General features: G+C 44.2%; 1 protein-coding gene across 1 annotated transcript in view; it reads right to left on the bottom strand.

The window, feature by feature from the left end:
• The window catches only part of LOC307221658 (synaptophysin-like protein 1), a 31,118-nt gene extending 9,231 nt beyond the window's left edge, over positions 1–21,887 (bottom strand). Inside the window, exons 1-3 of the mRNA XM_079986390.1 lie at positions 21,736–21,887; positions 1,954–2,072; positions 486–693 (exon numbers count right to left, since the gene is read on the bottom strand). Coding sequence (XP_079842516.1) covers positions 486–693; positions 1,954–2,072; positions 21,736–21,804 — 396 coding nt within the window. The 5' untranslated portion in view covers positions 21,805–21,887. The remainder of the gene's footprint in view (positions 1–485; positions 694–1,953; positions 2,073–21,735) is intronic.
• Positions 21,888–27,920: the final 6,033 nt, after the last annotated feature.

Below are 27,920 nucleotides of genomic sequence, written 5' to 3'. Positions count from 1 at the left end.
TGGGGCTGATGTGAGATGGAGTCCAACAACCTTTGAGGGTCGCTGGTTCTACCACCATCCACTACTAACAAAAATGGTCCATAAACAAGTAACATTCTGAAGATAATGATATTAAGAATAGGAATCACCAATTTAATTTTTGTGTGTGGTGGTTGGATTTTTCCAGACAGTGCTTTTTTCTGGAGGGACGCAGGGGTACACATACCCCTAAACATTTTGTGAATCCTTGTACTTTTGTCCATATACTGTATTTATTTTCCCCAATTTGAAGAATAAAATTGTGATTTTCTTGAGTGAAAATGAGAGTATCCCTAAACATTTTTTTAAAAAGCACTGGTTCCAGATATAGCAGCCCATTTACAGCTCTCTCTTGGAGCATGGAACACACAAATCAAGTAGACTCAATGCCCAACTGATAGGCAGCACACATATCCTTATTGAGTCAGTCCTATAAATTATGGGGAAGCAAGGCGTTGCCAACTTACAATCATGGGGAGTTTACCAGTGCCCCGATACAAGTGCAAGTAACCCACGTAGAGCACCAAGGCAGCCATGCAGTACAGGAACACGAAGACTGCAAAAGTGACAAAAAATTGAGCGGGAGAGGCGAAGTCTCCCACCAGGTAGTAAGTACTGTTCCAGATGCTGTGACACTGCTTGCTTGAAGGAATGTCAAACGAAGACTGGTGCAACCTTGAGTTCCGAAGAGAGAGAGAGAGAGAGAGAGAGAGAATGCTGAAGCTCAATTCTCCCGTCACAAGAATCCCAACCAAACAGGGGGAAATGCAAAATCAACCCCCATGCAGCATTTCAGCTTGCACTTCGTAGCTGACAATTGTTCTTTCCATCAACTTAGAAAACCATAGCAACTTTAAAAACTCTTTAAGTTTAAAACCATCTTGCCCAGAAGCTCTCACTCTGAAGAAGATCCCCCTTGGCATTTCTGAGAGGAAGGAGGACGTTGCATAGGTAGCAAAGAGCCTTGCTTCATTTGGTGGGTAGGTGGCCAAACTAATATTAAGGTAAACAGGGGTGGCAGGGAGGCACCAATTCATCATAGGGCTCTGCCATAGGATAGCAGCCTTAGTTGCAAAAAAAAAAAAAAAAAAAGCATAAGAGCATCTGTAGTAGCTAATGTTGGGTTTTTAAAATTAATTTAATAATGTTAAAACACGTAAAGAGGAAAAGGACTACAGCTGTCAAAACAATAGCATACACTTCAAAGAAACAAACCTAAGGCTGCGAGCCAAGTACAAAACACCTTTTAACACCACATATTAACCAGAGATGCGGGTGCTCAGGAATGATGTTATGTGGTCTAAAATGTTGTATGGTGCTTACTCGACATCCCTCGTCCTCAGGGCCCACCTTGCTGCTGGATTGGGGCCTCTCCTTTCTGACTCAGGGCTCCAAGCAACATTAGACACCAGAATAATCACTGCCATTTTACTTTCCCAAGATGGCCCTCCATGATGCAACCCCGGGGGATTGTGGGAAACTTGAAATGGCAGCCAGACCCAGCAGTCATTGCTGCACTGCTGTAAGAACCGCTGTGGTCTCCCATCAAGGTCAGCGAAAGGCATTTTGCTGCCCGAGGCAGAGCAGCAAATGGTGCCACCTTCCCTGCCCCATTGCCCAAGGCCAGTCAAGTTATTTTGGCGCCGGAGGCAGAAAACCCCACAAGCCACCTCATTCTGCTCAGCAACAAGGCTGGCATTGCCTCTCACAGTGAGGTAAGCCCTGAAGGTCTCAACGACAGGCTCCAGCTTCGAAAGGCACCTTGCCCACAGCTTCCTCAAACCTGGAACCAGCCATTCCTGTCCACACACTCGACATTCCCCAAGTCTAGGGCAGCTCTTTGGAGAGAGACGTGTTTGTTGCGTGGACAGTTAGAAGGGCCTCTCTCTTTGTGCCACAAGTGGCAGCGTTCTTCAAAGGGATAGATGCTCTTACCTGAAAGGATACGCAAAGCTGGCTTGAAGAGATGCATTTGTGCCATTGTAGCAGTTGAGGATAAGGGAGGTTTTTCCACTGTAACCTCCACAGGTGGCAAAGGCAAAGATGGCAAAAATCTGCGAAGAACCAAGACAAAAGCAAATGTACGCGTTAGTGCAGTTTTCGGGTGCATAGGCACGTACATCATGGAGGAGGGAATGAACGCTTTCTGGGGGCCCTTTTACATCATAAAAAGTTCCTATGCTCTGACAGGGTGATCAGTAATGGGTGATCTTGAATTGTGGACCTTCTGGGAGCCTGTTTGTTCCCCTCCGTTTGGATCCACTGCCTCTCTGTGATGCCATTGGGCTCAAGAAGCTTTGCCACCCTTCTGCCTGATTATCACTGTAATTATAATTGTTGAGGCTGTTAATTTATAAGGCACCTAAAGTTGCAGGTCATTCTAAATCTGCTGAGGCTGATGGGAGTTGGAGTCCAGCAACATCTGCAGGGCCGCAGATTACCCAACTAAGGTAGATAGACTCTTGGGGCAATACTGTGTACTCCAAGCAGGGGGAGATAATTCTTAATACTCCTCAGATTTATTTTATCTTAAAAACGACAATAGATTCTTCTGGTTGATCAGAAAGAAAGGCACCAGCCCATTCCAGACTCTAATATTCACGCTATCGACCTGATGAGAGGAATTTTTTTTTAAAAAAAAAGTTTATTTTTTTAAGAATTCAGAAAGATGATTCCCCACTTGCAGTCTGAAATGGTACAGTGGTACCTCGGGTTAAGTACTTAATTCGTTCCAGAGGCCCGTACTTAACCTGAAACTGTTGTTAACATGAAGCACCACTTTAGCTAAAGGGGCCTCCTGCTGCTGCCGTGCCACCAGAGCACGATTTCTGTTCGCATCCTGAAGCAAAGTTCTTAACCTGAAGCACTATTTCTGGGTTAGCGGAGTCTGTAACCTGAAGCGTATGTAACCTGAAGCGTATGTAACCCGAGGTTACCACTGTACAACGCATTCTACCGTTTCAAGAATCTTAACACTTTTATTTGACAAATTTATAGCAAATAAAGTGTTCTCAATTGCTGGTTGAAAGATAAAGTCCAGAAAGGACCAATAAAACAACAGCAATGAAACATTGTTAATGGGGCCGATGGAAAAGCAGCTGGCATTAGGACAATATCTTACTCATAAAAGGGCTTCTGAGAAGAGAAAGGTCTTGACAGCTTGTTTAAAAGAAAAAGAAAAGAGGCTAATCTTCTGGGTGTGCAACACCAGATTTACTGATTCGAGAATTTGATGGCTAACAGTGAAAGAGTTTGGGGTCATATCCGTACCCTACATTCAAAGCACATGGATACCACTTTAACAGTCAGGGCTTCTCCCAAAGAATCCTGGGAACTGTAGTTTACACCTCACCATTCACAAACAACAGATCCCAGGCTTTGGGGATGGGACTGCCAGGGAATCTCTCTTTGCCTCTACAACCCACCAGTTTGAAAGAAAGGTCTAACCTTGCAGAAATCAAGCTTCCTTTCTCATTCAAGAGGCCCTGAGCCTGCCATGATCCTGCTTGCAGAAAGACATATATATTTTTTTGTGCCGCACAAGTTTCACATGAACTGTGCCAACTGGGTTGACCCACACTCTGTGGCCTGCTAGGTGAGCAAGCAGCGAATATCCTGGAAAGCAACCGTGGGCAGATGTACCACGGAAGTGTGGTAATTAGCCTCCTAGAAATGCCAGCTCTTGTTGCATAAACCGCAAATTTTATAGTCCTAGGTTGTTACACAGGACTAGCCTTCCTGTGCTTCAACATAATCTCAGCATACACATTGACTTGCTTTGGTGAAGGTAAACTGTCCTTCTCCACCAGTTTATTTAACACACAACTTACAGTAGCCTAAGATGAGCTTTTCCCAACCTTGGGTCTCCTCCAGCTGTTGTTGAACTACAACTCCCATCATCCCTAGCTAGCAGGACCAGTGGTCAGGGATAATGGGAGTTGTAGTCCAACAACACTGGGGACCCAAGGTTAAGAAAGGCTGGTCTAAACTACCTTATAGCAACACAATCTGCACGGGACTAACTATGAAGTTCCTTTGGGAACTTCCATTGATACCAGAATGCAGCAGCAAGTATGTAAGCGGTGACCCACTCATATTACACTGATCCTGCAGTAGCTCCTATGGCTATAATTGTTTCTGGGCACAATTTTAAAATGTTAGGAAATACCTTTTAAGCCCTAAGTGGCTTGGGTCCATACCTAATGGACCAACTTCTCCTACATCAGTCTACCAACTCCCTAAGCGCTAGTGAAGGGACCTTCTCTGTATCCCACATACACTGAAAGCATGGTCATCAGGGCCTTCTCAGTGGTGGCACCCAAATTGTGGAACATGAGGTTCAAGCGACCCCTCCTGAGTTGTCATTCAGGAAAGATCGCTTCATTCCATCTGGCTTTTATCTGAAGATGTTTTATCTAAAGATGGTGGCTTGTATTCAACCGAGTTCTAGTCACAGAACAGACCTAATGAAAATAATGTTGTGTCTTATCTGCAATGCCCATCTCTACCTGACCTGTCCAATGCCACTTTTATTGAACAATCCCTGGCATGTCGAGGCAAAGACTCCTTCCTGAAACCCTTGAGATTAAGGCTGGGCTATATCTGGTTTCCAACATCCTGATATATCACCAGCTGTTAACTCTGTCGGCTCAGCTCTCCCCTGCCACCTGCATGGGGCAACAAATCACAACAGCAAGCAATGGCAAAAAACATCGTGATTTGTATAAATATTCAGTGTCACTTGGGATAGGAAGTGATGGCCCTAGATTGGTTGATTGCTATCAGCCACATGCTAGTTTGAAAATAAGCTATTTCCAGTTTAACAAATTGGGGGAGGGGTTTTGTTGAAAAAGGCTGAATTCATTGTATAAATATTCTGCAAAAAAGGAGGGTTTCTGTTTTGAAATCTTAACTGGCAGTCATCAGAATGCACTTAATGCCCTGGGGAAACTGTGGATTCAACAGACCAGGTTCAATGGAACTGCCTTGCAACCATTTCCGGCCTTGGGGTGATATATTGCCCCATATCTCACTTTTTATGCAGGCAGCAGTGAAAGAGTCAATTCATTTCCCCATGTCTCCATGTACTTCCTCCTCAACGCAATAGATTTATTACCCAATGTCAGTAGTAATACTAGAAGCATGGAAATGGCATTTATGAAGAACACCACCAGCCTAGCCTATATCAAAAACAGCAGAGACACAAAAATGATAGCCTATGTTTGCAGAGCCCAGATCCAGCAACGCAGGCAGCAAATTAAATTGGCCAGATCTGTGCTGCCTTGCTTATTTCATATTTGGTGCCCCAAATGTTGCTGCTTACATGTTGCCTTTATGTTCAGCATTCCAATAAGCAGGATATTTTTGGTACTCCCATCACATATACCAGGGGTTATTCAACCTGTGGCCCTCCAGGATGTTATTAGACTCCAACACCCATTAGCCTTAGTCAGCATGACCTATATGGACAAGGATGATGGGACTTGAGTGTCAAACTGTAGCCTTATGAGGCTTTGCCCCTTCAAAACAACATCTACAAAGTCACAGATTCCCCAGCCCTGATGTACCCACAGTGAATTCAACTCTCCCACTGCTCATCCTTGCAGCCAAAATGGTACAGTCAAACCTCGGTTCCAAAACGCCTCCGTTATCGTACATTTTGGCTCCTGAACGCTGAAAACCCAGAAGTAAATGCTCTGTTTTTCGAACGTTTTTCGGAACCCGAAAGTCTGACGCGGCTTCTACTTGAGTGCAAGGAGCTCTTGCAACCAACTGGAAGCCACGCCTCGGTTGTCCAACATTTTGGAAGTCAAACGGTCTTCCGGAACAGATTACGTTTGACAACCGAGGTTTGACTGTGCCATTCATACATACACAAGAGAGAAACATCCAACAGGCCTGGGAGAAACCCAAGGTTTGTAGACGTAAAAATATTTCCAGGCAGGTGAGAAACCTAACAGGGGAAAGGAAACCCCCCAAACAACATAGTGAAGACTGAGCATTTTCAGTGGGCACAGAACACAGGCTAATGTTGGACGAGGATGATGACAGAAAACAAGGGGGGGGGGTGAGAATGCAATACAGTATCCTGGACAGGAACACTTCGCAATTTACTGTAGGCCTCACCTGGTAAATTTAGTTCTGATCTTGTAAATTTTACCATATCCCCCATCTGTACATTTATTCCTATAAATGCTTTTATCTTGGGACTAAGTGGGTTTTTTGCGTACCTCCACACCATCCGATCAGCTTAAGAATTTGTTTAAATCCTCAAGAATTTTAACGACTGAGCATTGTCATGAGGCCTAGCAAGGCTTCAAGGGCCGGCAACAACTCCTCTCTCGCACTCAGGAGGAGCCAGTCATTCAAGCCGTGCCAGATTTGGCTCTGCCCTCAGCCTCCTTGCCCTCACAATACTGAGGCATGGGCATAGCCGGGGGGGAGGGGCAAGAAGGGGCAGCTGCCCCCCCAAAAAAATATTCTTTAAAGGGAGCGCTGAGGAGAGCCTGTATGCATCCCAGGCTCTGCTCAGCGCTCCCTTTCACGAGCCGCGTGGAGCGTGTGTGCGGTGCTTGCAGGCTTTTCCCCGAGGAAGAAGGGCAGCCCATCAGTGACGGGCTGCCCTTCTCCCTCCTTGGGGAAAAGCCCCCAAGAGCCGCACACACGCTCTGCGCGGCTCTTTAAAGGGAGCGTGGCTCTTGGGGGCTTTTCTGGGAGGTGGGGAAAGGGACAGAGCAGCACGCTCTGTCCCTTCCACCACATCTCGCAAAAGCCGCGCACTAAGCCATATGCCAGGACAGCAAGCGGGATCACTGCGCAGCGATCCCTCTTGCTGTCCTGGCTTAAGGGATAGCCATGCGCAGCCTCTCCCAGGCAGCGGGATGAAGGCTCCTCCAAGAGCCGCGCTCCCTTTAAAGAGCGTGCGGAGCGTGTGTGCGGCTCTTGAGGGCTTTTCCCCAAGGAGGGAGAAGGGCAGCCCTTCTCCCTCCTCGGGGAAAAACCCCCAAGAGCCGCACACATGCTCCACGTGGCTCTTTAAAGGGAGCGCTGAGCAGAGCCTCCCGCCTGCATTCGCTCCATAAGATGCACACACATTCCCCCTTACTTTTTAGGAGGGGAAAAGTTTGTCTTATAGAGCGAAAAATACGGTAGCGGAGGTTCTGCCCCCCCAACAAAAGGCCTGCTCCCCACTAACAAAAATCCTGGCTAAATCCATGCACTGAAGGGGTCCAGGCCCCCCAAGAGATATTGGGGGAGACAAGACCCCTCAGTCCCAAAGAGCCCATGTCCCTGCTACCAAATGGTACCCCCACCAATGGTGTGGCTCTTACTCTGGTGCCTAAAACCCTTCATTCAGAACTCAAAGCTGATTCAGTCCCTATACCTGATATAATTGGGACTGTTTCCATTCCTCTTTTTGGTATGCTCGAAATTCTACGTGGAATCCCAAGAATGTCAGCTTTCATTTGAGAGAGAGAGAAGCCTTGAGAAATCTGTCTGCTCTATCTGTTAACCGTTCTCCAATGACACGTGGAAGGAACTCTTGCAACCGTCTTATTCACCGCGTCTCCGAAGCTGTGTACACACGATATATTTAAAGCATACACCCCACAAAAATTACGCAAAGTGCAGTTTACTTCTCATGGAGCTACAATTCCCAGCACGCTTAACAAGCTAGAGTTCCCAGCATTCTTTGGCAATGTGTTTTGAGCACATGGTGTGTACACATTCTTGCAAATTTTACTGTATGGTCAAAGACGCCGTAAAACAAATTAAAACACCAAGATCATACAGTTTCCAACACAAAGCATTAAACGGTACATTTCCTATCCTGCAGGAAATTGTTCTTAACGGAGAATATCCAGTTTCCGGTTCCTCTCTCGTGGCCACCTCCTGTTCTAACAAAATAGTTACCTCATCATGAAGCTTAAGCCTCAAAATGGCTACTTGTGGAGAAACAGGAGTCTCAGTCAGAATGGGGGCAGGGGCAGGAAGCACTTCAGCTTCCTATAGTCAAGAATCCCCTTTTTAAAACACCAGCATAAATATTTCCGCCTACACCTTTACAGCTACGGGAAACATGCTGAATTTCTCAGAGGTCTACATTATTTTTGATCAGCATTCATCAACCTGGAGCCCTCCAGATGTTTAGGACTATGGGCACCTCCAGACTGTCAGTTTTTTGCGGGAAAGATTCTAGCGTATACAGTGGTACCTCGGGTTAAGTACTTAATTTGTTCCGGAGGTCCGTACTTAACCTGAAACTGTTCTTAACCTGAAGCACCACTTTAGCTAATGGGGTCTCCTGCTGCTGTCGCACTGCCAGAGCCTGGTGTCTGTTCTTATCTTGCAGCAAAGTTCTTAACCTGAAGCACTATTTCTAGGTTAGCGGAGTGTGTAACCTGAAGCGTATGTAACCCGAGGTACTACTGTACCAGAACTTTAGGCTTCCAAAGTGGATTAACGTGCTGGTGCCTTGTGCAACAAATCAACAACAACAACAACAACAACCTGTACTTTTTCCTGTTTAGAAAGTAAGGGTGTAATGCACTGAGAAGTGTGGGATAAATGATTAATAGGGAGGCATGTTAGAGCGTGGTGCTGATAATGCCAAGGTTGCAGGTTCGATCCCCGTACAGGACAGCTGCAAATTCAGGTTTGACTAGATGATCACTCTATGTCAGGGGTCAGCAAACTTTTTGAGCAGTGGGCCGGTCCACTGTCTCTCAGACCTTGGGGTGGGACGGACTATATTTTTTTGGGGGGGGAAACAAATTCCTTTTCATGCAAAAACACCAGGCAGGCCCCACAAATAACCCAGAGATGCATTTTAAATAAAAGGACACATTCTACTCATGTAAAAACACTCTGATTCCTGGATCGTCCGCGGGCCGGATTTAGAAGGCAATTGGGCCAGATCCGGCCCCCGGGCCTTAGTTTGCCTACCCATGCTCTATGTAAACAACCTGCAAACAAAATACGAGGAATTCTCACTGCCATACAACTGCCTGGCAAACAAATCGGAGCAAATACTCAGTCAACACCAGACGTTTTGTAACCGCCATGTAAGCTCTGTGCAAGCAAGATTCGGAAGAACGCTCAATAAGTTAAGTTGCCTGGAAGAGCCCTGCCTCTCTCCATCAGCCACAGGCAACACGGCTGTGCTAGCTGAGGCTGATGGGAATTGCATGTCAAATTATCCCAAGGGCACCATGTTGGCGAAGGCTGTTTTAGATGCTTTTGGCAATAGGGAGCTCCCCTGGCTACAACTCTTCCAGAAAAGTTGAGCACGAAATGTTACTATGCTGCAGAAATGAGACTTTTAATTCCCCAACAGTGTAATTCTTTGGGGGGAGAACGTGCAGGTATCCATGCTACATTCTGTCCTGAAGTTCAGACCACACAAACAGCAAATGAAAGTTGGGAGTTGAGATGCCCTGATTCTCTTTACTTTCCTGGGTGTGGCATCTTCAGAACGATCAAGAGGAGAGTCTCAGGAGACGTGTTAAAAGTCCATTTTCCAGCTGTTAAAATTGCTTGCGAAGTTACACCACCAAACGTACAAAGTACACGTCAGACTTTTTTAAAAAAAGACAAGCTGCTTAGACGCAACCATTCCGTTTCTTTCAACACACACAAAAGCTAAAACAAAACAGCAAAACAATAACGCACACACCCTTCCCAGACACATTTAAAAGGCTGTAGAATAATATTCAGAATATTAATCAGCCAAAGGCCTGGTTGAAGAGGAATGTTTTATACAATTAATTCTATGAAATTCAAAATGTAATACCGCATGAGAAATAAGAGAAACAATAAAAAATACAATTAAAAAGTCATTCAGCACCTAGGCACAGCCCTTTACAATTGTTATAACAGGCAGAAACATTATAAAGCGGTTCAACCAAGGCCCGCAACAATATTCAAATGGTCACTGCAGGGCCGGAGGAGCTTGGGAACTCGTAATTTAAACTGAGGGAATGTTGGCCCTTCCATGCATGCTAATGATTCAACCAGAAACACCCCAATAGTCCTCTAACCTAGTAACAGTCTTATTCCTTTCTATTTATGCTGTCCTCTTCTTAATAAAGTTCTTGCCGGTTTTACCAGATGTTGACCTCGAACGCCCCCATCTGCACATCTGGAAGAATTAATTTGTTTGTATGTTACATTTCCAGGCACCTAAAACATCTTGCACGCTCTAATGCTCTGGGGTACCCCATAAGTCTTTGAAAAGGAAAGACGAGGATTTTGGAGTAAACCTGCCGTTGCCATTGCTCCAGCAACCAGAGAGGGAAAACAGGCTGTGAGGTGGGTGACTTTCATCAGAAAGGAAGGAGGGAAAACCCATTAATTCAACATTTTGTTCTGCCTACCTAAGCATGTATCGAAGAATTTGTACTATTAAAACAAACATGTTGTAGCTTGAAAAATGTCGTTGCCTCCCCCTTTCTGATCACTACTAGCTCTCTTGATCTCTCAGGGTACTTGGGATATTTTTGCACCAGAGCTGGCACAAGACGATTTGCTGTCTGTGGCAAGGGCTAAGACGGCACGCTCCCTTCATTTCATGAACAGAAGCTGACTGGGCTGGCAGCTGAATCTTAGTTCAGCACTTGCAAGGAGACAGGCTAGATTAGGAGGTATAGGGCAGGCCATGTGGAACGCACAAATGCACGCCCTCCAACATTCCTCAGGTGAAAATAGGGTCATTTCTTACTCCCCTCCCAACCCTCCTTGACCTCCTCCTGGCCCGCTCTCCAGCAACTGCTACGAACTGCCCAAGGAAGGAGGGCAGCGGCAGCAGCGGCCATGGAGAGGCCACAGAATGCTCCCTCGCAGCTACCGTCACTCAGGACAAACACCGCCTCATCCTCCTCCTTGAGCTCAGCAGTGGCAGCACTGGCAGGGGAAATAGGGACATTCCAGAATAAATCAGAACCTGGGATGGCTTTCATTATTCCGGGACTGTTCCTGGAAAATCAGGACGTTTGGAGGGTATACAGCCATCTCAAAAACTTGCCAGTGCTCTCCACATCTGTTGCCTGAGGCAACTGCCTCACTCTACCCAACGGTAAGGGTGGCCCTGCCTTCTGGACTAGGAGGGCACCCTTGGCTACTCCAGACAGGCTGTCACAGCTGATAGGCCATTGGGCCACATCTGTGCCAGAAATAAATGTCCAGACTTCATCAACTGGCTGCACAATGCACATCCGTAAAGAGTTTCAAATACCCTCTGGCTTCTCCCCTGTCCCCTGCCTCGCAACCCTCTGTTAAGGGCTCACAAGAGGAGTAAGGTGTCCGCGGTCAAACCAAATTAAAAGCAACTGGATTGCAGCATATAATACACTTCACTTCCCAGCATCTGACTTCAGCTCCAATTATCCACAAGATGGGTGGGCGGGCTTTAGGCTCACGGGAGCTATGTTGTTTTTATGCTAGATCCCTCAGGTCTGCCAGCTGGAATCAGCAAAATACTACAAGGGTGGGTAGAGGCAGATGCAAAATGGTGGCTCGGGGCAAAGACAACTGCCTGCTGAAACGAAATACGGTAGCTTGCATATGCAAGGACAAATCTATATCCAATTTGCAACTAGGGATGGATGAATCTGTCAATTTCAGGTTCTCCCAGTTTCTCTCCCCCCCCCCCCAAGTCTTCAATTCTTCGCATTTCCAGCTTGTGCTTTTTAAAAAAAAAGTCATGAAAATGCAGCAGCATTTTTAGTGTAAATTTCTCCTAAGATACACGCATTTGTATGAAATTTTGCTTAACGTGCATTTTTGCAAAGCAATTTCCGCTAATGTGATGCGTTTTTGCATGTTAAATTTGCTAATATATGCATTTCCATGTACACTTTATCCCAGTTTATACATTTTTTAACACATTATTTGGCTAGAGAACTGCACTGCAATGCTTGGAGAATTTCAGTTCTCGTACTGTTTCATAAAGGTGTGATTTAGGTATGTTTGCCTTTAAATGCAAACTGAATCAAATTTATCCGCCATCCCTACCTATAAAAAGATCAGGGTTTCTAACAGGCCGCTAACTGGTAAGAGGGAAAATCTTCCGTGTTGCTTTCCTTAAACAACTGGGAGTCAGCAATCTAGACTAAACTATTGCAAAATCACTCAGATCTATGAGTAGATCTAAATCTGCCTCCCCCACCACCTCACTATGCAAACACTCTTGTGAGTTTCCATAGGACATGAAAAATTCAACCTCATCTCACAGGAGACTGAAACTGAAAGTACTTTCTAGCAAAGGTATACTGTACTTCATACTCTCATCATAGCCCTATTTGAAACTCAAACTTTCTTCCCTTTTTAATATTTTTTTCCCCGGGTCATTTTTTCCCCCAAAGTATTTTTTTAAATCAATTTTAATGGATTGGTACATAAACATACATTTGAGAGTTAAGCTTACACTGTTGCAGAGCACATCAATAATGTACACTCATATTCGGAACCATGATTCACTATATTAGAAATGAATGGGGTATAGATTGGATGCTGCATCCAAGTAAAATTTAATGGGATAATGTGATTTATTTATTTTTTTAAAGTGGATTTACTAGATCAAATAATAAGTGAAGGTAGGAGCATATTTATGAATTTTGTAAGCTCAACTACACATCTTACAACACAATCCTATACATATTTACTTAGAATATCCCCATTGGGTTCAATAGATGTAACTCCCAGGCTGAGCATATCATTGCAGCCCTAATGCCTTAAGGTTTGTATTTTTGTGTGTTTGCCCCAGTTTGCAGGCAACACTCAACCCAAACCATGGCTGAGCATGAATGAGCAAGCCAAGAGATAAATCACAGCCACTTTTCTCCTCCTCCAATCCTGTTGGCTGCTGCAGCTGCGCTTACTCAGAGCTAAGCCATGGTTTGGCATAGTGTTACATCCAAACCCTGGCTTATGACTTGTCTGTCCCAGACAAACCATGAGCAAACAAACCTTGGCTACAGCTCATACAGTCATACCTCATGTTGTGGCCGCTTCAGGTTGCATGTTTTCATCAACCCGGAAGTACTGGATCGGGTTACCTCTGGGTTTCACCACTCGTGCATGCGCAGAAGCGCTAAATCACGCCACGTGCAGGTGAAGCGCTTCAGCTTACATCAGTTCCGTGTTACGAACAGGCCTCCGGAATGGATCCCGTCCGTAACACGAGGTTCCACTGTACTTTGTTTGGAGTGAGACAAACCATGAGCCACGAGGCTCAGATGGATTGGGGAAGGAGCAAAGTGGCTGTGATTTTTCCTCTCAACCTGTCCACTCACTCATTCATGCTTAAGCCATGGTATGCATGTTTAAGCACCTACTAATTTAAACCTAGGGACGCAGGTGGCGCTGTGGGTTAAAGCCTCAGCGCCTAGGACTTGCCGATCGAAAGGTCGGCGGTTCGAATCCCTGCGGCGGGGTGCGCTCCCGCTGCTCGGTCCCAGCGCCTGCCAACCTAGCAGTTCGAAAGCACCTCCGGGTGCAAGTAGATAAATAGGGACCGCTTACCGGCGGGAAGGTAAACGGCATTTCCGTGTGCGGCTCTGGCTCGCCAGATGCAGCTTTGTCACGCTGGCCACGTGACCCGGAAGTGTCTCCGGACAGCGCTGGCCCCTGGCCTCTTAAGTGAGATGGGCGCACAACCCCAGAGTCTGTCAAGACTGGCCCGTACGGGCAGGGGTACCTTTACCTTTTACCTTAATTTAAACCTCAGATATAAAAATGCCCGCTGTTGCCAGGCTTAAGCAACTGCCCACAGTAGCTAGAGACTCATAACCTTTCTCTCCTCCTTTGTGCTGCAACCCCAAAGCAATCACAATCTATCTAACAACTTTGGGAATCCCTGGAAATATACAGTGGTACATCGGGTTAAGAACTTAATTTGTTCTGGAGGTCCATTCTTAACCTGAAATTGTTCTTAACCTGAAGCACCACTTTAGCTAATGGGGCCTCCTGTTGCCGCCGCACTGCCACTGCACAATTTCTGTTCTCATCCTGAAGCAAAGTTCTTAACCCGAGATAATATTTCTGGGTTAGCAGAGTCTGTAACCTAAAGCGTCTGTAACCTGAAGCATATGTAACCTGAGGTACCATTGTAATCAATGTCATGAAAAATCAGTACTATTTTTCTAGAAAAAGAGGTGCCGGAACTCACTATAAACGCCTCCCTTGTTGTCTTTTAATGGGAATGGTGCCCACCTGAGAGGTGCCGTAACTTAGTTCCTGTGAAATCTCGAGATTTCTTCGAAGGAGAGATGTATATAAAAAATTAACCAATCAATTGAAGAAAAATGGGATCTTATATAGATGGGAGTTCCCAGAAGGCATTTCATTCTATTTCAAGGAAAAAAGATTTAAACTGTCCACACCCTCTGAACTTGAAAAATTTGCAAGGAGATATGAGAAAGATCTTGGAAAAATGGTGGGGAGGGAAACGGGGGAAGGGCAGGGGGAGGGGGGAGAGGATGAACAAAGTGAAGAAGAAGAAGAAAGAGAGATAAAATTAATAGAAGTAACAGAAGAAAGGGAAGAAGTAGAGAAAGAAGACAAACAGTAAATCTTATTTAGATTTGATAATCTATTTATAACATACAATAATGGCATTAAAAGCGTTGACCTGGAATGTGAATGGCATGAACAATAAAAATAAAAGGAATCAGATTGTACATATATTAGGGAAAAGGAATCTTGACCTAATCTGTTTACAGGAGACACGTAACCAATAAGCATAAGAGAATTTTAAGCAACAAGAAATTAGGACTTGATTTTGTGACTTCTGATAAAGTTAAGAAGAGAGGTGTGGTTCTATATATAAAGGAAAAATTCGATCCACAACTATTGTATAAAGATGATCAAGGGAGGGTGATAGTAGTACAGATGGTGTTTCAAGGAGAAAAAACAATTGTGGTAGGAATATATGCTCGTAATGATAAAAAATCAGATTTCTTCCTTGAATTAGGTAATAAGTTAACGGAGTGGATGGACCAAAAAATAATACTAATGGGAGATTTCAACGGGGTGGTCTCACCAAACTTGGATAAATCAACAAAAAAACAAGACTCGAAGGAAGGTAAACTACCCAGGTCTTTCTTTGATTTGATTAACAATTTAGGTCTGATAGATGCTTGGAGATTTAAAAACCCCACGATAAAGCAGTATACCTTTTTTTCAAATCCAAAGCAGAGTTGGGGGAGAATAGATAGTATTTGGGTATCTAAAGAACTAACTCAGAATTTAAGTAAGGCGGAAATTTCCGCCCAAACTATATCTGACCATAATTCAGTCTTTATGGAAATAAAAGGCAAAGACATTAGATCAGGCAGATGGAGAATGAACGAATCTTTATTTAATGATCAGAGGGTAGTAACTAAGGCTAAGGAAACCACTGAGGAATACTTTAAGTGGAACCTGAATGGGGAAACAGCTGTAGAGACAGTATGGGACGCGGGAAAGTCAGTCATGAGGGGCTTCCTGATTCAGAAAAACTGCCATTTAAGAAAAGAAAGAGAGAAAAATAAAGAGCAGATTCTAACACAGATTATGGAAAACGAAAGAAAATTAACTATTAATCCTGATGAAGAGAACGCAAAGCATAACATAAAGATATTGCAAACTAAATTCTCCATGATAATTAACCAAGAGATTGAGTGGAAAATAAAAATGATGAAACAGAGAAACTTTAAATCAGCCAATAAGATAGGGAAATACTTGGCGTGGCAAATAAGAGAGAGGAGGAAACAAAATACGATCTGTAAGATAAAGGATGGAGATAGAATCGTAGAGCAACCAAAAGAAATAAAAAAGATATTCCAGAAATACTACAAGGATTTATATAAAAGAGGAAAGGAAACGGACTATGAAATAGATAGCTTTCTCCAAAAACAACATCTACCACAAGTTGCAAAGGAAGAAAAAGAGCTATTAGACCAGATGATTACACAAGAAGAGATTAAAAAGCCATAAAAAAGATGAAAATCGGGAAAGCACCGGGGCCGGATGGCCTACCGGCCAAATATTACAAAACATTAAACGAACAAATATCCCCAATCCTGTGTGAAGTGATGAATAATATTCTAAAAGAGGGAAAAATCCCCAACTCCTGGAAGGAAGCATATATTACATTAATCCCTAAAAAAGATGTAGATGCTTTAGAAGTAAAGAACTACAGACCGATTTCGTTATTAAATAACGATTATAAGCTGTTCGCAGATGTGATGGCAGAAAGATTAAAAAAGGTCTTGAACAACAGAATTCACAAAGATCAAACGGGCTAACTCCCAGGGAGACAACTGAGGGATAACGTAAGAAACGTAATAGACATTATTGAATACCTAGATACCAGAATAGACGTTCAGGCCGCCCTGGTATTCATAGATGCCGAAAAGGCATTTGATAATGTTTCATGGGACTTCCTGAAGAAAAGTCTGACAGCGATGGGGATGGGAGAAAGATTTAGAAAAGGTATAGAAGCTATTTACTATGAACAAAAGGCAAAACTTGTAATAAATAACACAACATCAGAATTTTTTAATATACACAAAGGAACTAGACAAGGCTGCCCTTTATCTCCCCTACTATTTATAACAGTACTGGAAATATTTAATAAAAGATTGAGGGAAACAACAGAAGCTAAAGGAATCAAGGTAGGATTGAATGAATATAAAATCAAAGCCTTTGCCGATGATATTGTACTAACTCTTCAAGATCCAAAGCATAGCATGGCGCTGTGGGTTAAAGCCTCAGCGCCTAGGACTTGCCGATCGAAAGGTCGGCGGTTCGAATCCCTGCGGCGGGGTGCGCTCCCGCTGCTCGGTCCCAGCGCCTGCCAACCTAGCAGTTCGAAAGCACCTCCGGGTGCAAGTAGATAAATAGGGACCGCTTACCAGCGGGAAGGTAAACGGCGTTTCCGTGTGCGGCTCTGGCTCGCCAGAGCAGCGATGTCACGCTGGCCACGTGACCCGGAAGTGTCTCTGGACAGCGCTGGCCCCAGGCCTCTTGAGTGAGATGGGCGCACAACCCCAGAGTCTGTCAAGACTGGCCCGTATGGGCAGGGGTACCTTTACCTTTTACAGGACTTAAGGTTAATAAGAACAAAACTAAGATGTTGGTTAAAAATTTAACCAAGGAAGAAACAGTAGACCTAGAGCAAAGGGTGGGAATAATGACGGTAAAAAAGGTAAAATACCTTGGGGTATGGATTACGGCTAAAAATATTAACCTGTTTAAAGATAATTACGAGATCACCTGGAAAAACATTAAGAAAGATTTGGAAATTTGGGACAGAATGAGACTATCCTTCTTAGGAAGGATAGCAGTTGTAAAAATGAATGTTTTACCCAGAATGTTGTTTCTATTTCAAACTATCCCGGTACTCAAAGGTCTAAAGCAATGCCAAGAATGGCAGAGAACCTTGGCGAAATACATCTGGCAGGGAAAAAGACCACGAATTAAAATGAAAATATTAGTAGATAAAAAGGAAAGAGGGGGCTTTTCCCTACCAGATTTGAGTCTATACTATGAAGCGGCATGTTTATTGTGGTTAAAAGATTGGATAAGATTGGAAAATAGAGAATTACTAGATCTGGAGGGCTTCGATAATAGGTTCGGGTGGCACTCATACCTGTGGTACGGAAAGGTGAAGGCACACAGGGGCTTCCTAAACCATATTTTTAGGGGTCCAATACTCCAGGTATGGGAGAGGAACAAAAATCTTTTGGAAAGGAAGACTCCTTGGTGGATTTCACCAATAGAGGTGTTGACTATTAAGAAAACCAATATGGAAGAGAAGAATGCCACTTAGGAAGAACTTATAACTAAATCAGAACAAGGCTTGAAACTTAGACCTTACGAGGAGATAAAATTTTTTTTCACAAGTTGGTTACAATACCACCAGGTGAATGGTCTGTTAACTGAAGACAAAAAGAAATTAGGATTTGAAGATAAAAAATCTAGGTTTAATGTGGAGGTAATAGAGGGAAAGAGTAAAGCACTGTCTAGGAGATACGACATACTACTGGAGTGGTACACTAAAGATGAGGAGGTGAAGGAGGCAATGACAAAGTGGGCGATAGACGTGGGCTATAACATCGATTTTGAAAGGTGGTTAGAATTATGGAATAATAATACAAAGTTTACGGCGTGTATGGCATTGAGGGAAAATATGTGGAAGATGATATATAGGTGGTATCATACACCGGTGAAATTAGCTAAAATCTATAGGTTAAAGAACAAAAGATGCTGGAAATGTGGGGAAGCAGAAGGCGATTTCTACCACATGTGGTGGCTATGTAATAAAGTGAAAAAATTTTGGGAACTAATATATAATGAACTTAAAAAAATTCTCAAATATACTTTTCCCAAAAAACCTGAAGCCTTTCTGCTAGGAATGTTGGGTAAAGAGATTAAAAAAGAAGACAAGAATATATTCCTCTACGCCACCACAGCCGCAAGAATTATGCTGGCACAAAACTGGAAAACGGAAATCATACCTAGTATAAGTGACTGGCAGGTTAAAATGGTGGAATACGCCGAACTTGCTAGACTAACGGCTAGAATACGAGACCAAGATGAGCAAATATTTCGTAAAAATTGGAGTAAATATTGGAAATATATTGAAAATAAATTGTAGAAGACACTGGTGGGCCTGGATTAACTCTAACAGAGAATAACTAATATTTAAAACTAAGAGAAAATACGTGAATGTAGGATTATTTGATACTTACCAATAGGTGGAGGGAGGTCCAGGACTAAACAAAGTCCAAAGGCGTCTTTTTTTTTTTTTTTTTTTGTATATCTATATGTATGCTTATAAATTTAGTGATATGATGATCTGTATAGTGTATATCTATATAGACATGTGTATTTCTAAAATTTGAATAAAAAGTATTAAAAAAAAAACTTAGTTCCTGTGAGTTCCTCCTGAAAAAACTCCTGTGAAAAACTATTTAACCCCTCCTCCCCATTAGTATCCAAAGATATTCCAACTCCCGCATCTCCAAATAAAAAGCAAAGGATAGAGCCATTGTGCAAATTCCAGATGTTGGGTTTGCCAAGGACCTACAAGATGGCTAAGAGGTTTGGGGGCTGCTTTGTCATTTGGGGGTTCCTCTCTCTCTCTCTCTCAATTTACTTTAATGGATATTTATGCACACTTTCATGTGCCCAACCAGGAGTGCTTTTCATATTTTGAAAATAAATGCTCAAAATAGCCAGCGGCACCATTTATGCAAACCTGCACCACTCAAAATGCAAGGAGAAACTGAACGATTGCATATTCCCTTGGGTCTAAAAACAAAACAAAACCTCAACCATGAAAAGCCATGGTGTGTCAGATAGACGAGTTGCAGACCAGCCTTGTTACTGACACGATTGTTTCCTATGCACAAATGAGAATTGGTTTTCACATGGAGAAGCATTCAAGCATACCCTCCACACCTACATTCTGCAAGTCTGTACCTGTCAGAATACAGGTGAAATAACTGTGGTGGAGTGCTTCTTGTGATCCAAGAACCCTATGTAGATACAGTACCGTGTGCACTTTTCTTAATGTGTAGATGACTTTTCTCCCAATCTTGGTGAGAGGGAGGTACAGTGGTACATTGGTTCTCGAACGGCTTGGCTCCCAAACAAGTCAGCTCCCAAACGCCGCAAACCCGGAAGTGGGTGTTCCAGTTTGCGAACGTTTTTTGGAAGCCGAACGTCCAATGCAACTTCCGATTGAGTGCAGGAAGCTCCTGCAGCCAATCGGAAGCCATGCCTTGGTTTTTGAACCGTTTTGGGAGTCGAACAGAATCCCGGAACGGATTAAATTCAACAACCAAGGTAACACTGTATTCCATAAACCCTTCTGGAGTTTGCCCCCCATCCCCGCTCGTAAGGGGAAACAGTGCTTGACGCTCCCATTGTTCCTTTTTTTTAATAATAATTTTTATTAATTGTAACATATAAATTATAATACATACCACAAAGCTTCACCACTTATACAATCTTTTTTTTTGGGGGGGGGGACTTCCATCAGCACCTCTGATGACCCACCGTTTTAACCACTTCTTATGCATTTCTTAAATTCATATTGCCTTTAATTATCTTAACTAACCATCCTCCCCTTTATCCATTTTTGCAATAGTTCCAATAATTCACCTCACAAAACTTCTTGCAAACCTACAAACATAGTCTGATCATCACAATTACTTTTCAAATAGTTTGTAAATTTACACCGTCTTCTGTGAATTTCTGGTCCCGCAGATTTCGAATCCTTCCTGTTAATTTATCTAGTTCTGCATAGCTCCCGCTGTTCTAGGTGCATTTTGCAACATGGAATTTCATTAGTGCGAGCCGTTTCTGAGCTCTGGGCGCAGTACTGCGCCTAAATTTTCAGATTAAAACTGCAGAGTGGAAGGAAAGGAGGACCTTTTTCTGCCTCCCCACTTCCAGCTACTCTCTGAAGACTGGAGAAGAGACCCTCTTAAGAATATTAGTGGGGTGGGCAGGGGAAGGGCTAGACCATGTGAAAAATGAACATAATTATTTTAGGTGCAGTTCATTCATTTTCAGCTTTGTATTCTTCGTTATTTAAAAAGCGCACCTAGACATTCTGTTGTCGCGCCCATAACCTAGGTTTAAGGTGCCATTTAGCTCCTAGCTTTCATATCTTAGTTTCTAACACTGCTTATAGAGGCTCACATGCTGCACCTCCCCAGCGTGGGGAGCCTCAAGCGCCAAAACATCTCAGGCCACAACCTGTTCCTTCCTGCTTATAGGAACATAGAAAACTGCCTTTTAACCGATAGTTCAGGGTGGTCTCCTCTGATTGACAGCAGCTCTCCAGGATTCCCAACAAGGATAATGCTAAGGTCCTGCATGGCATTCCCTTGAAGTGACTTGACAGAGACTGGCCTCAAGTACAGTCATTGGGTTCCCTTTTGCCCCCAGAGTAAAAACTCCTTTGAGCAAGAATAATCCTCAGCCTGCATTATGAGAGTGGGCCAGTTCCTACTCCACGGTCCACTGACCTAAAGAGACTGGATCTCCTCCACACCATACCCTCCATACCCGCTGCACTCCCGCTCAAAGTTTATTACGTTGCAGGGCATAAAACTACAAGTCACTTTTGGCACACGTGTTGCCCCTTCCAACGTGACGCACGGAAGGAACGAGTCCAGGTTTTGCAGCAGCGGCTGGGAGCCGGAAGGCGACAGATCCATTAACCTGCCTGCGTGAGTTTATGCGTGATCTCTCGCTCCCCACCCCCTCCAGCCCTCCCATGACCAGATCCCCACTCTGAAGCACATGGTTTGTTTGGAAATAGAACACAACAGACGTCCCCGCCCTGCACCAACTATGCAGGGTGTGTGTGTGTGTGTGTGTGTGTGTTTAGAAGCGGCCCAGAATAGATCCCTGGAGCAGGGTGGGCTGGAAATACACGAGTCCCCTGCAAATCTAAGCGAGCTTCGAAAAGTACAGGCCGGAGGCCACGCCTGTGTTTATGAAGGGAGGAAGGCAGGAAGAAATTCCAGCGGGAGAGCCAAACAGGGCTCGCAGCCAATACCTGCCCGGGGGTGGGGGGTTGGGGTGGGTAGGGTAGATCCTGCCAGGAAACGCGGTGATCAACCTCCCCCACCCACCCCCCCAAAAAAAAACCCCGTTACCCCTCTGTGGCCACTGGCCCAGCCCCGCTCTCCGATACCCCTGCCGTCGAGGACTCACCCACTCGAGGACTTTGATGAAGCCCAGCGGCTCCTTCACGGGTCCCAAGTTGATCTGCAGCCCGGACATTTTCTCTCTCTCTCTCTCTCTCTCTCTCCCACCGAGAGGGGAGGAGCGGAACAGAAGGGGCGTTCACAGCCCGCCAGCCTCCTACCTGACTCACTCGCTCCAGGCTGGGCTCTGCCCGACGCTGCGCGCGCCCCGCCCCGAGAGCGCCCCGCGGCCAGAGCGCAGTCCCGGCCGCCCCAGGGGAGGGGCGCGGCTGCCCCGGCCCGCCTCCTCGGGGCGAGCCCCGCGCGCCCGCCCGCCCGCCCCCCCCAGGTTGCCATCTTAATCTCCGCTGGAGAGCTGCTTTTGCCCTCGACGTGGAGCGCAGCCGCCGGACGGGAAAAGCTGTTCTATGGCCGGCTTTACTTCCCTGGTGCTGCAACGGCGGCGGTGGTGGTTCTCTGCTGCCGGCTGGCTCGCCTTCCGCGCTTCTTACCTCGTTTTGGTTTTGTTTTTTTTGCAACCGCGCGGTAGAAATCCAACAGGTGCTGCTGCTTGGCCAAAGTTGGAAAGACGACAAGGTCCCTGCCAGAGTGGACTGGCAGACTAAATGAATGGATTGTGCACAGATGGCAAGAATGACTGGGGAAATCAGAAACTAGGAGGATCAAAACTTCAGCAAAGAATGGGAGAAATTTATACAGTATTATATTTGACAGAGCACTGTCAACACTTGAACCCTTTGGCAGGTTTTAAATAACTCTTGTAATGTTACATAGACTTTGGATATAATGGAGGACTGAAAAATTAGGAGGACTTATAGTATGTAGTTGAAAAGGTTAACTAAAGAACCCACCAAGGGCAGGAGGGAAGTCTAATGATTCGAAAGAATCTTGTGTCATTTTTATTATTTGTGATTTTGAGTGTGAATGAATTGGTAAAATCAAATAAAAATCATTTTCCAAAAAAAGCAAAAGAAATCCAGCAGGTGCAGCAAGCTTTGCTACCTGTGGGATTTCTGCCTTTCCGAAGGTGCAGCCCCTCGATGGTCACAATTCAGGGCCAGGGGTAGGGGATAGCTCTGAACCGCCACATGTTGCTGGACTCCAACTCCCATCAGCCCCACCCATTGTGGCCAATGGTCAGGCATGATGGGGGCTGTAGTCCAATGGCGTCCATCCCTGATACAGGAACATAGGAAGGTGCCTTGGATCTAATCAGGCTATTTATCCATCAAGCTCAGCATCCTGACTTCAAGATCTCCTCTGAAGTCTTTCCTATGAATTCTTCCTTCTGGAGAGGCCAGCGATCAAACTTGGCATCTTCTGTATGGAAATCACGTGCCCTTGTCACTGAGCAATTGATATAGGATCTCCTTTCTAAGCTGAGGCAAGGGTGTAAACTTGAATAAATTATTGGGGGGGGGGGGAGAGAAAGCACTACCCTGCATAATCCATCACATGACACTGTGATGGACACCATTTGAACGGCAATGCCCCTCAACTTTGTGGTGGGGGTGGCCTTCTCAAATATTTTAGGGGGGGGGAGGGACTTTGGCCCCTTGGAGTTGGCTGTTATGCACTGAGGCCTACTGTGTTCACCCAAAGGTGGACTGTTCTGGAAGCTCTGCTTATGCCATGTTGATAGTCAAAATGACCCCATCCTTAATTGGTAGTGGCTGTAGCACTGAACTCATACACAACTTGCTTTGATATCCACTAATTGGCCTGTTGGGATGGTACCCTTATCTGTGGGCCTGGGGAAGTTGCGTGCAGAGCCCAGAAAAGGGAAACATTGGTAATGTTTGAGGTATCGGCCACCTGTTTTCCCATGTGAAGTATATGCTGTTCTATTGGACAAAGAACGGGAGTATCTTCGTATGGATGCTAACAATCCATAATCAAAAGGGTTATCTCCTTGCTGTGGAGTTCATCCCACGGGTGCTGGTTATCAGGGGTAAGGGGAGCTGGCAGGTTGCTGTTGCTGTAAGGCTTTTTCTTTCTCTTTAATGAAGCACTAGAGTAGATCGCTCTGGTCTTTTAGACTTCTTCCTGGGTTCTTCTGCAAAATCCGAATCCCTGTGAACTCTCCAGCTCTGCAGGATGCAACACCTACCAGGTCCTAAACATGGTTCTTTTTTAAAAAAATAATATTTATTCCAATTTTAAAGATTACAAAAATAAAACACTAAATTAAGCAAGAAAAAACAAAACAATACATCACATTAATACAGACAAGCAGAAAATAAAAAACCCAGAAAAATACAAACAATTAAGAAAAAAAGAAAAAAGAGAAAAACAAGTCAAACCTTCCCATAACTTATTTTTCATTTGCTTATTTCCTTGACCTCCTCACACCTCCTTTTTTGTATTCTAGTTCAATTAGGTATTTTAGCAAATCCTTTCTATCTTTGTTTTTATCCTAATAATTTATCTTAACATACTGTAATTTTACACTCTCTTGTTTCACCAATTAACTATCCATTTTTACTTAATCCTTTCTATCATTTCTGCTAAAACCACATAACTTCATTCCAACATCCTTCTAACATTCCTTAATTTTACAATGTTTCTGTAGATAAACTTTAAATTTCTTCCAATCTTCTTCCACCAACTCTTCTCCTTGGTCTTGGATTCTGCCAGTCATTTCCGCCAGTTCCATATAGTCTATCACCTTCATCTCCTAAACATGGTTCTTCTCCCACACTCAGGCCCAATATTTGGCCTCGTTGACACCACACATTTAAAACAGTATCATACAACTGTAAACAGTTGTGGCTCCCTCTGCAAAGAATCCTGAGAACTGTAGTTTGTTAAAGGTGCTGAGAGTTGTTAGTAGACCTGTTGTTGTTGTTGTTGATCAACTCCTCACAGAGCTACAATGATCAGAGTCGTTTAACAGTCAATTCCTCTTCCAAGGGAATTATGCCAAGTGTAGCTCTGGGGGGACAGGGGTCTCCTAGCAACTCTTAGCACCCTTTACATTTCCCAGGAATATTTGGAGAAGCCACAACCACTTAAAAGTGCTCTGATACCACTTTCACTGTACAGTGCAGATGGAGGCCTATATCTGAGCTCAGCCCTGAACTTTCTTCTTAATCCAGGGGTCTTCCTCAAAACATGTGGAGTGATTTCAAAGTGTCCACGACATGTGCAGAGTGGTCTTCCCTCACAGAAGAGTGACCACAGCTAGTCTGCCCCGTCCCACATATGTGGGCTCACATTGGTTTGATGGTGGTTTGCAGACACATAATAAGCCCCGACACCTCTTCTTTAGAGATCCACACTTATTTTTATTCATTTACTACATTTATGTTCTACAATAAAGCTCTTTGAACAGTTTACAATAAGACGTCTTTTAACAACAAGAAAGGGGAAGGAGAACAAATCTGAAGAATGGCTTTACACAATCAGAGTGGCTCCCATTGAACTCTGTGGCACTGACTTCCAAGGAAATACATTTTGCAAATATTTAGATTAGATTGTATAAGGTGACTTATACCACAATCTCTGTCTTTCCTCTCTGTCCTCTGACTCACACAGTGCTGGGATTTTTTCCCCCCAGCCCAAGGGCCACATTGCCTCATGGGTAACCTTCTGGGGGCCACATGCCAGTGGAGGATGTGGCCAGATGCAAGAGTGGGCGGGGCAATGGATGTCACTCTTACTGTCGCCCAGTAGGCTACATCCAGGTGAACGTAACAGTTCAAGAACACCATTCACCTCTGACATTCCCCTCCTTGATGCCATGTTAATAAACCCCAACCATCCTTTGGTAGGCAATTAAATACATTTATTTCATTGCACCATTTCCAGACACTTTTAGGGCTTTGTTTTCTTTTTACAGTACTTGCTTTGCTTGCTGGTTTCATGCCTATCAAAGCTTTATATTCTTTCAGTAGTTACTATATTTCATTTTCCTTCTTGCAAACCACTTTGAGAACCAAGATGGTCGAGAAGCAGTATACAGTGTTACAAATTGCCTTCTCCTGTGTGAACTTCTCTAGTTAATTGAGAGAGTCTCCTCAACAATTTATAGTGTTTTTACTGTCTGTTGTTTTTAGAGTGTACAACTCCCACAAAGTCTCATGCTAAAGGGTAGTCTAGATGTTTACTAAGCTGGAGCAACTAATGCAGTTTCCTTCAGATGTGTTGGACTGCAACTCCCATCAAGGAGTTGCCTTGAGATGAAAAAGCAGAATATCAGTATTTTAAAGGAATGCCTTTCTTCCCCCTGGTGGGAAAAGATTTGTGGGATTTTATCTCTAGGGCTGCAATCTTATGCACTCTTACTTCCAAATTGTTGCATCTGTTTTTTATTTGTAGTGTTTTGCTTTAGTGATGTATGGAAGTGAGAGCTGGACCATAAAGAAGGCTGATCGCCGAAGAATTGATGCTTTTGAATTATGGTGCTGGAGGAGACTCTTGAGAGTCCCATGGACTGCAAGAAGATCAAACATATCCATTCTGAAGGAAATCAGCCCTGAGTGCTCACTGGAAGGACAGATCCTGAAGCTGAGGCTCCAATATTTTGGCCACCTCATGAGAAGAGAAGACTCCCTGGCAAAGCCCCTGATGTTGGGAAAGATGGAGGGCACAAGGAGAAGGGGATGACAGAGGACGAGATGGCTGGACAGTGTTCTCGAAGCTACCAGCATGAGTTGGACCAAACTGCGGGAGGCAGTGGAAGACAGGAGTGCCTGGCGTGCTCTGGTCCATGGGGTCACAAAGAGTCGGACACGACTAAACAACAACAAGTATTTTGCTTAGTGGCATTGTAATGGACCGATAGCTGCTCTGATCCCATTTAGAAAAGAACTGAAGACTGATTAGTGTTTTAAATAAAAAATAAAATAAGGTGTTTTGGAGGGCAAATTCAAAGAGTCATTCTATGTGTCTATTAAGACTTAGGAGTAACAATGTGATTTCCAAGAGGAGGATTAAAATGTAACTGGCACGTTATGTAGCAACCTTGGGTCTATCGGAAAAAGCCAGGTTAAAAAAGAAAGAAAGATGACACAAAGGAAGCCAAACAAATTCTGGCAAACATGTCCTTAAATATTGTGGGAGACTTTCTGCTCAGGTAGAAAAATTAACAAAACGCTTAAATGCTCCCTGCCCTCCTTCAGTTTGACAGTGTGTTGGACTGGTAACTGTGCAGTCTGATTCTGTATGATTCTGCTGAAATCGTAAACTAGCTAGTCTGCATCATATATTTAAAGCACATGCCTTCCACCAAAGTATCCTAGGAACTGTAGTTTATTAAGGATGCTGGGAATGGTAGCTCTGTGAGGGGAAATCTACAGTTCTCAGGATTTTTTTTTTTGGGGGGGAGTCATGTGCTTTAAATGTATGTTAGGTATGCAACCCTAGTTGAGGCTGCAATCCCATATACAAGCTTGCCTGGGAGTAATCCTCTAGGATTGTGCCACTGGGTCTGGTTTACGCAGATAGCTGGTGGAGATGAAGAATATTTGTTAGCATCCTAGGGTGTCAGAAAGAAATGTATGACTTCAGGTGGTGGTTGGCTTTTGTTTTGTAATGCTTCCTTAGGTTTTGTGTTTTTAAGCACCCTATACCTGGTATCGTAGCATATTAGGAAGTGAGATGTGCTAGAAGCTTTCACCCTGGTTTTTTTTCCCCTTAAAGAAACACTTGTACGTCATGTTTTGATTTTAAACAAAATAGTAATTTTTAAAGAGCAGCCTGACTTGCAGCCCAAGTGGTGCAATGCATTCTGGCATCTTATTTGGCTTAGAGAGAAAGAGAGATATACGTTTCAACATGAGGGAAGACCGGTTTGGGAGTTGGCTGATCCTTTGAAACATAAATGCACTTGTAAATGTTTCATTCAGCCTGAACAGGAAAGTGGCCTAAATCTTGCGTTTCCCCGAGGGAATTGGGAGGGATGAATAGACTGAAAGTGCTCTCCCTCAGCCTCCCCTCCGCACCTTCGTAAACATTCCTGTTCCTGGTTCGTGAAATCTTTTGTATATCCAACAACGTGATAAAGATCCTGCTTTTTCAGGTTTATCTGCTTTTTCGGGGGGGGAGAGCTGTTGTACCATTTCCTCCCCAAATTCTCACTCTGTTCCGCAGGACCTACTCGCGCGCGTTCCGTGTCTCACTCGCACAGCCCCAAATCTGGCATGCAGAGGCATTCAGAGTTTGGGTTTGTCTGTCCCGTCGCTGCAGCTT

Source organism: Podarcis cretensis, assembly GCF_951804945.1.
Source record: "Podarcis cretensis genome assembly, chromosome: 8".
Lineage (NCBI taxonomy): Eukaryota > Metazoa > Chordata > Lepidosauria > Squamata > Lacertidae > Podarcis > Podarcis cretensis.
This window is presented reverse-complemented; position numbering and strand designations above follow the sequence as displayed.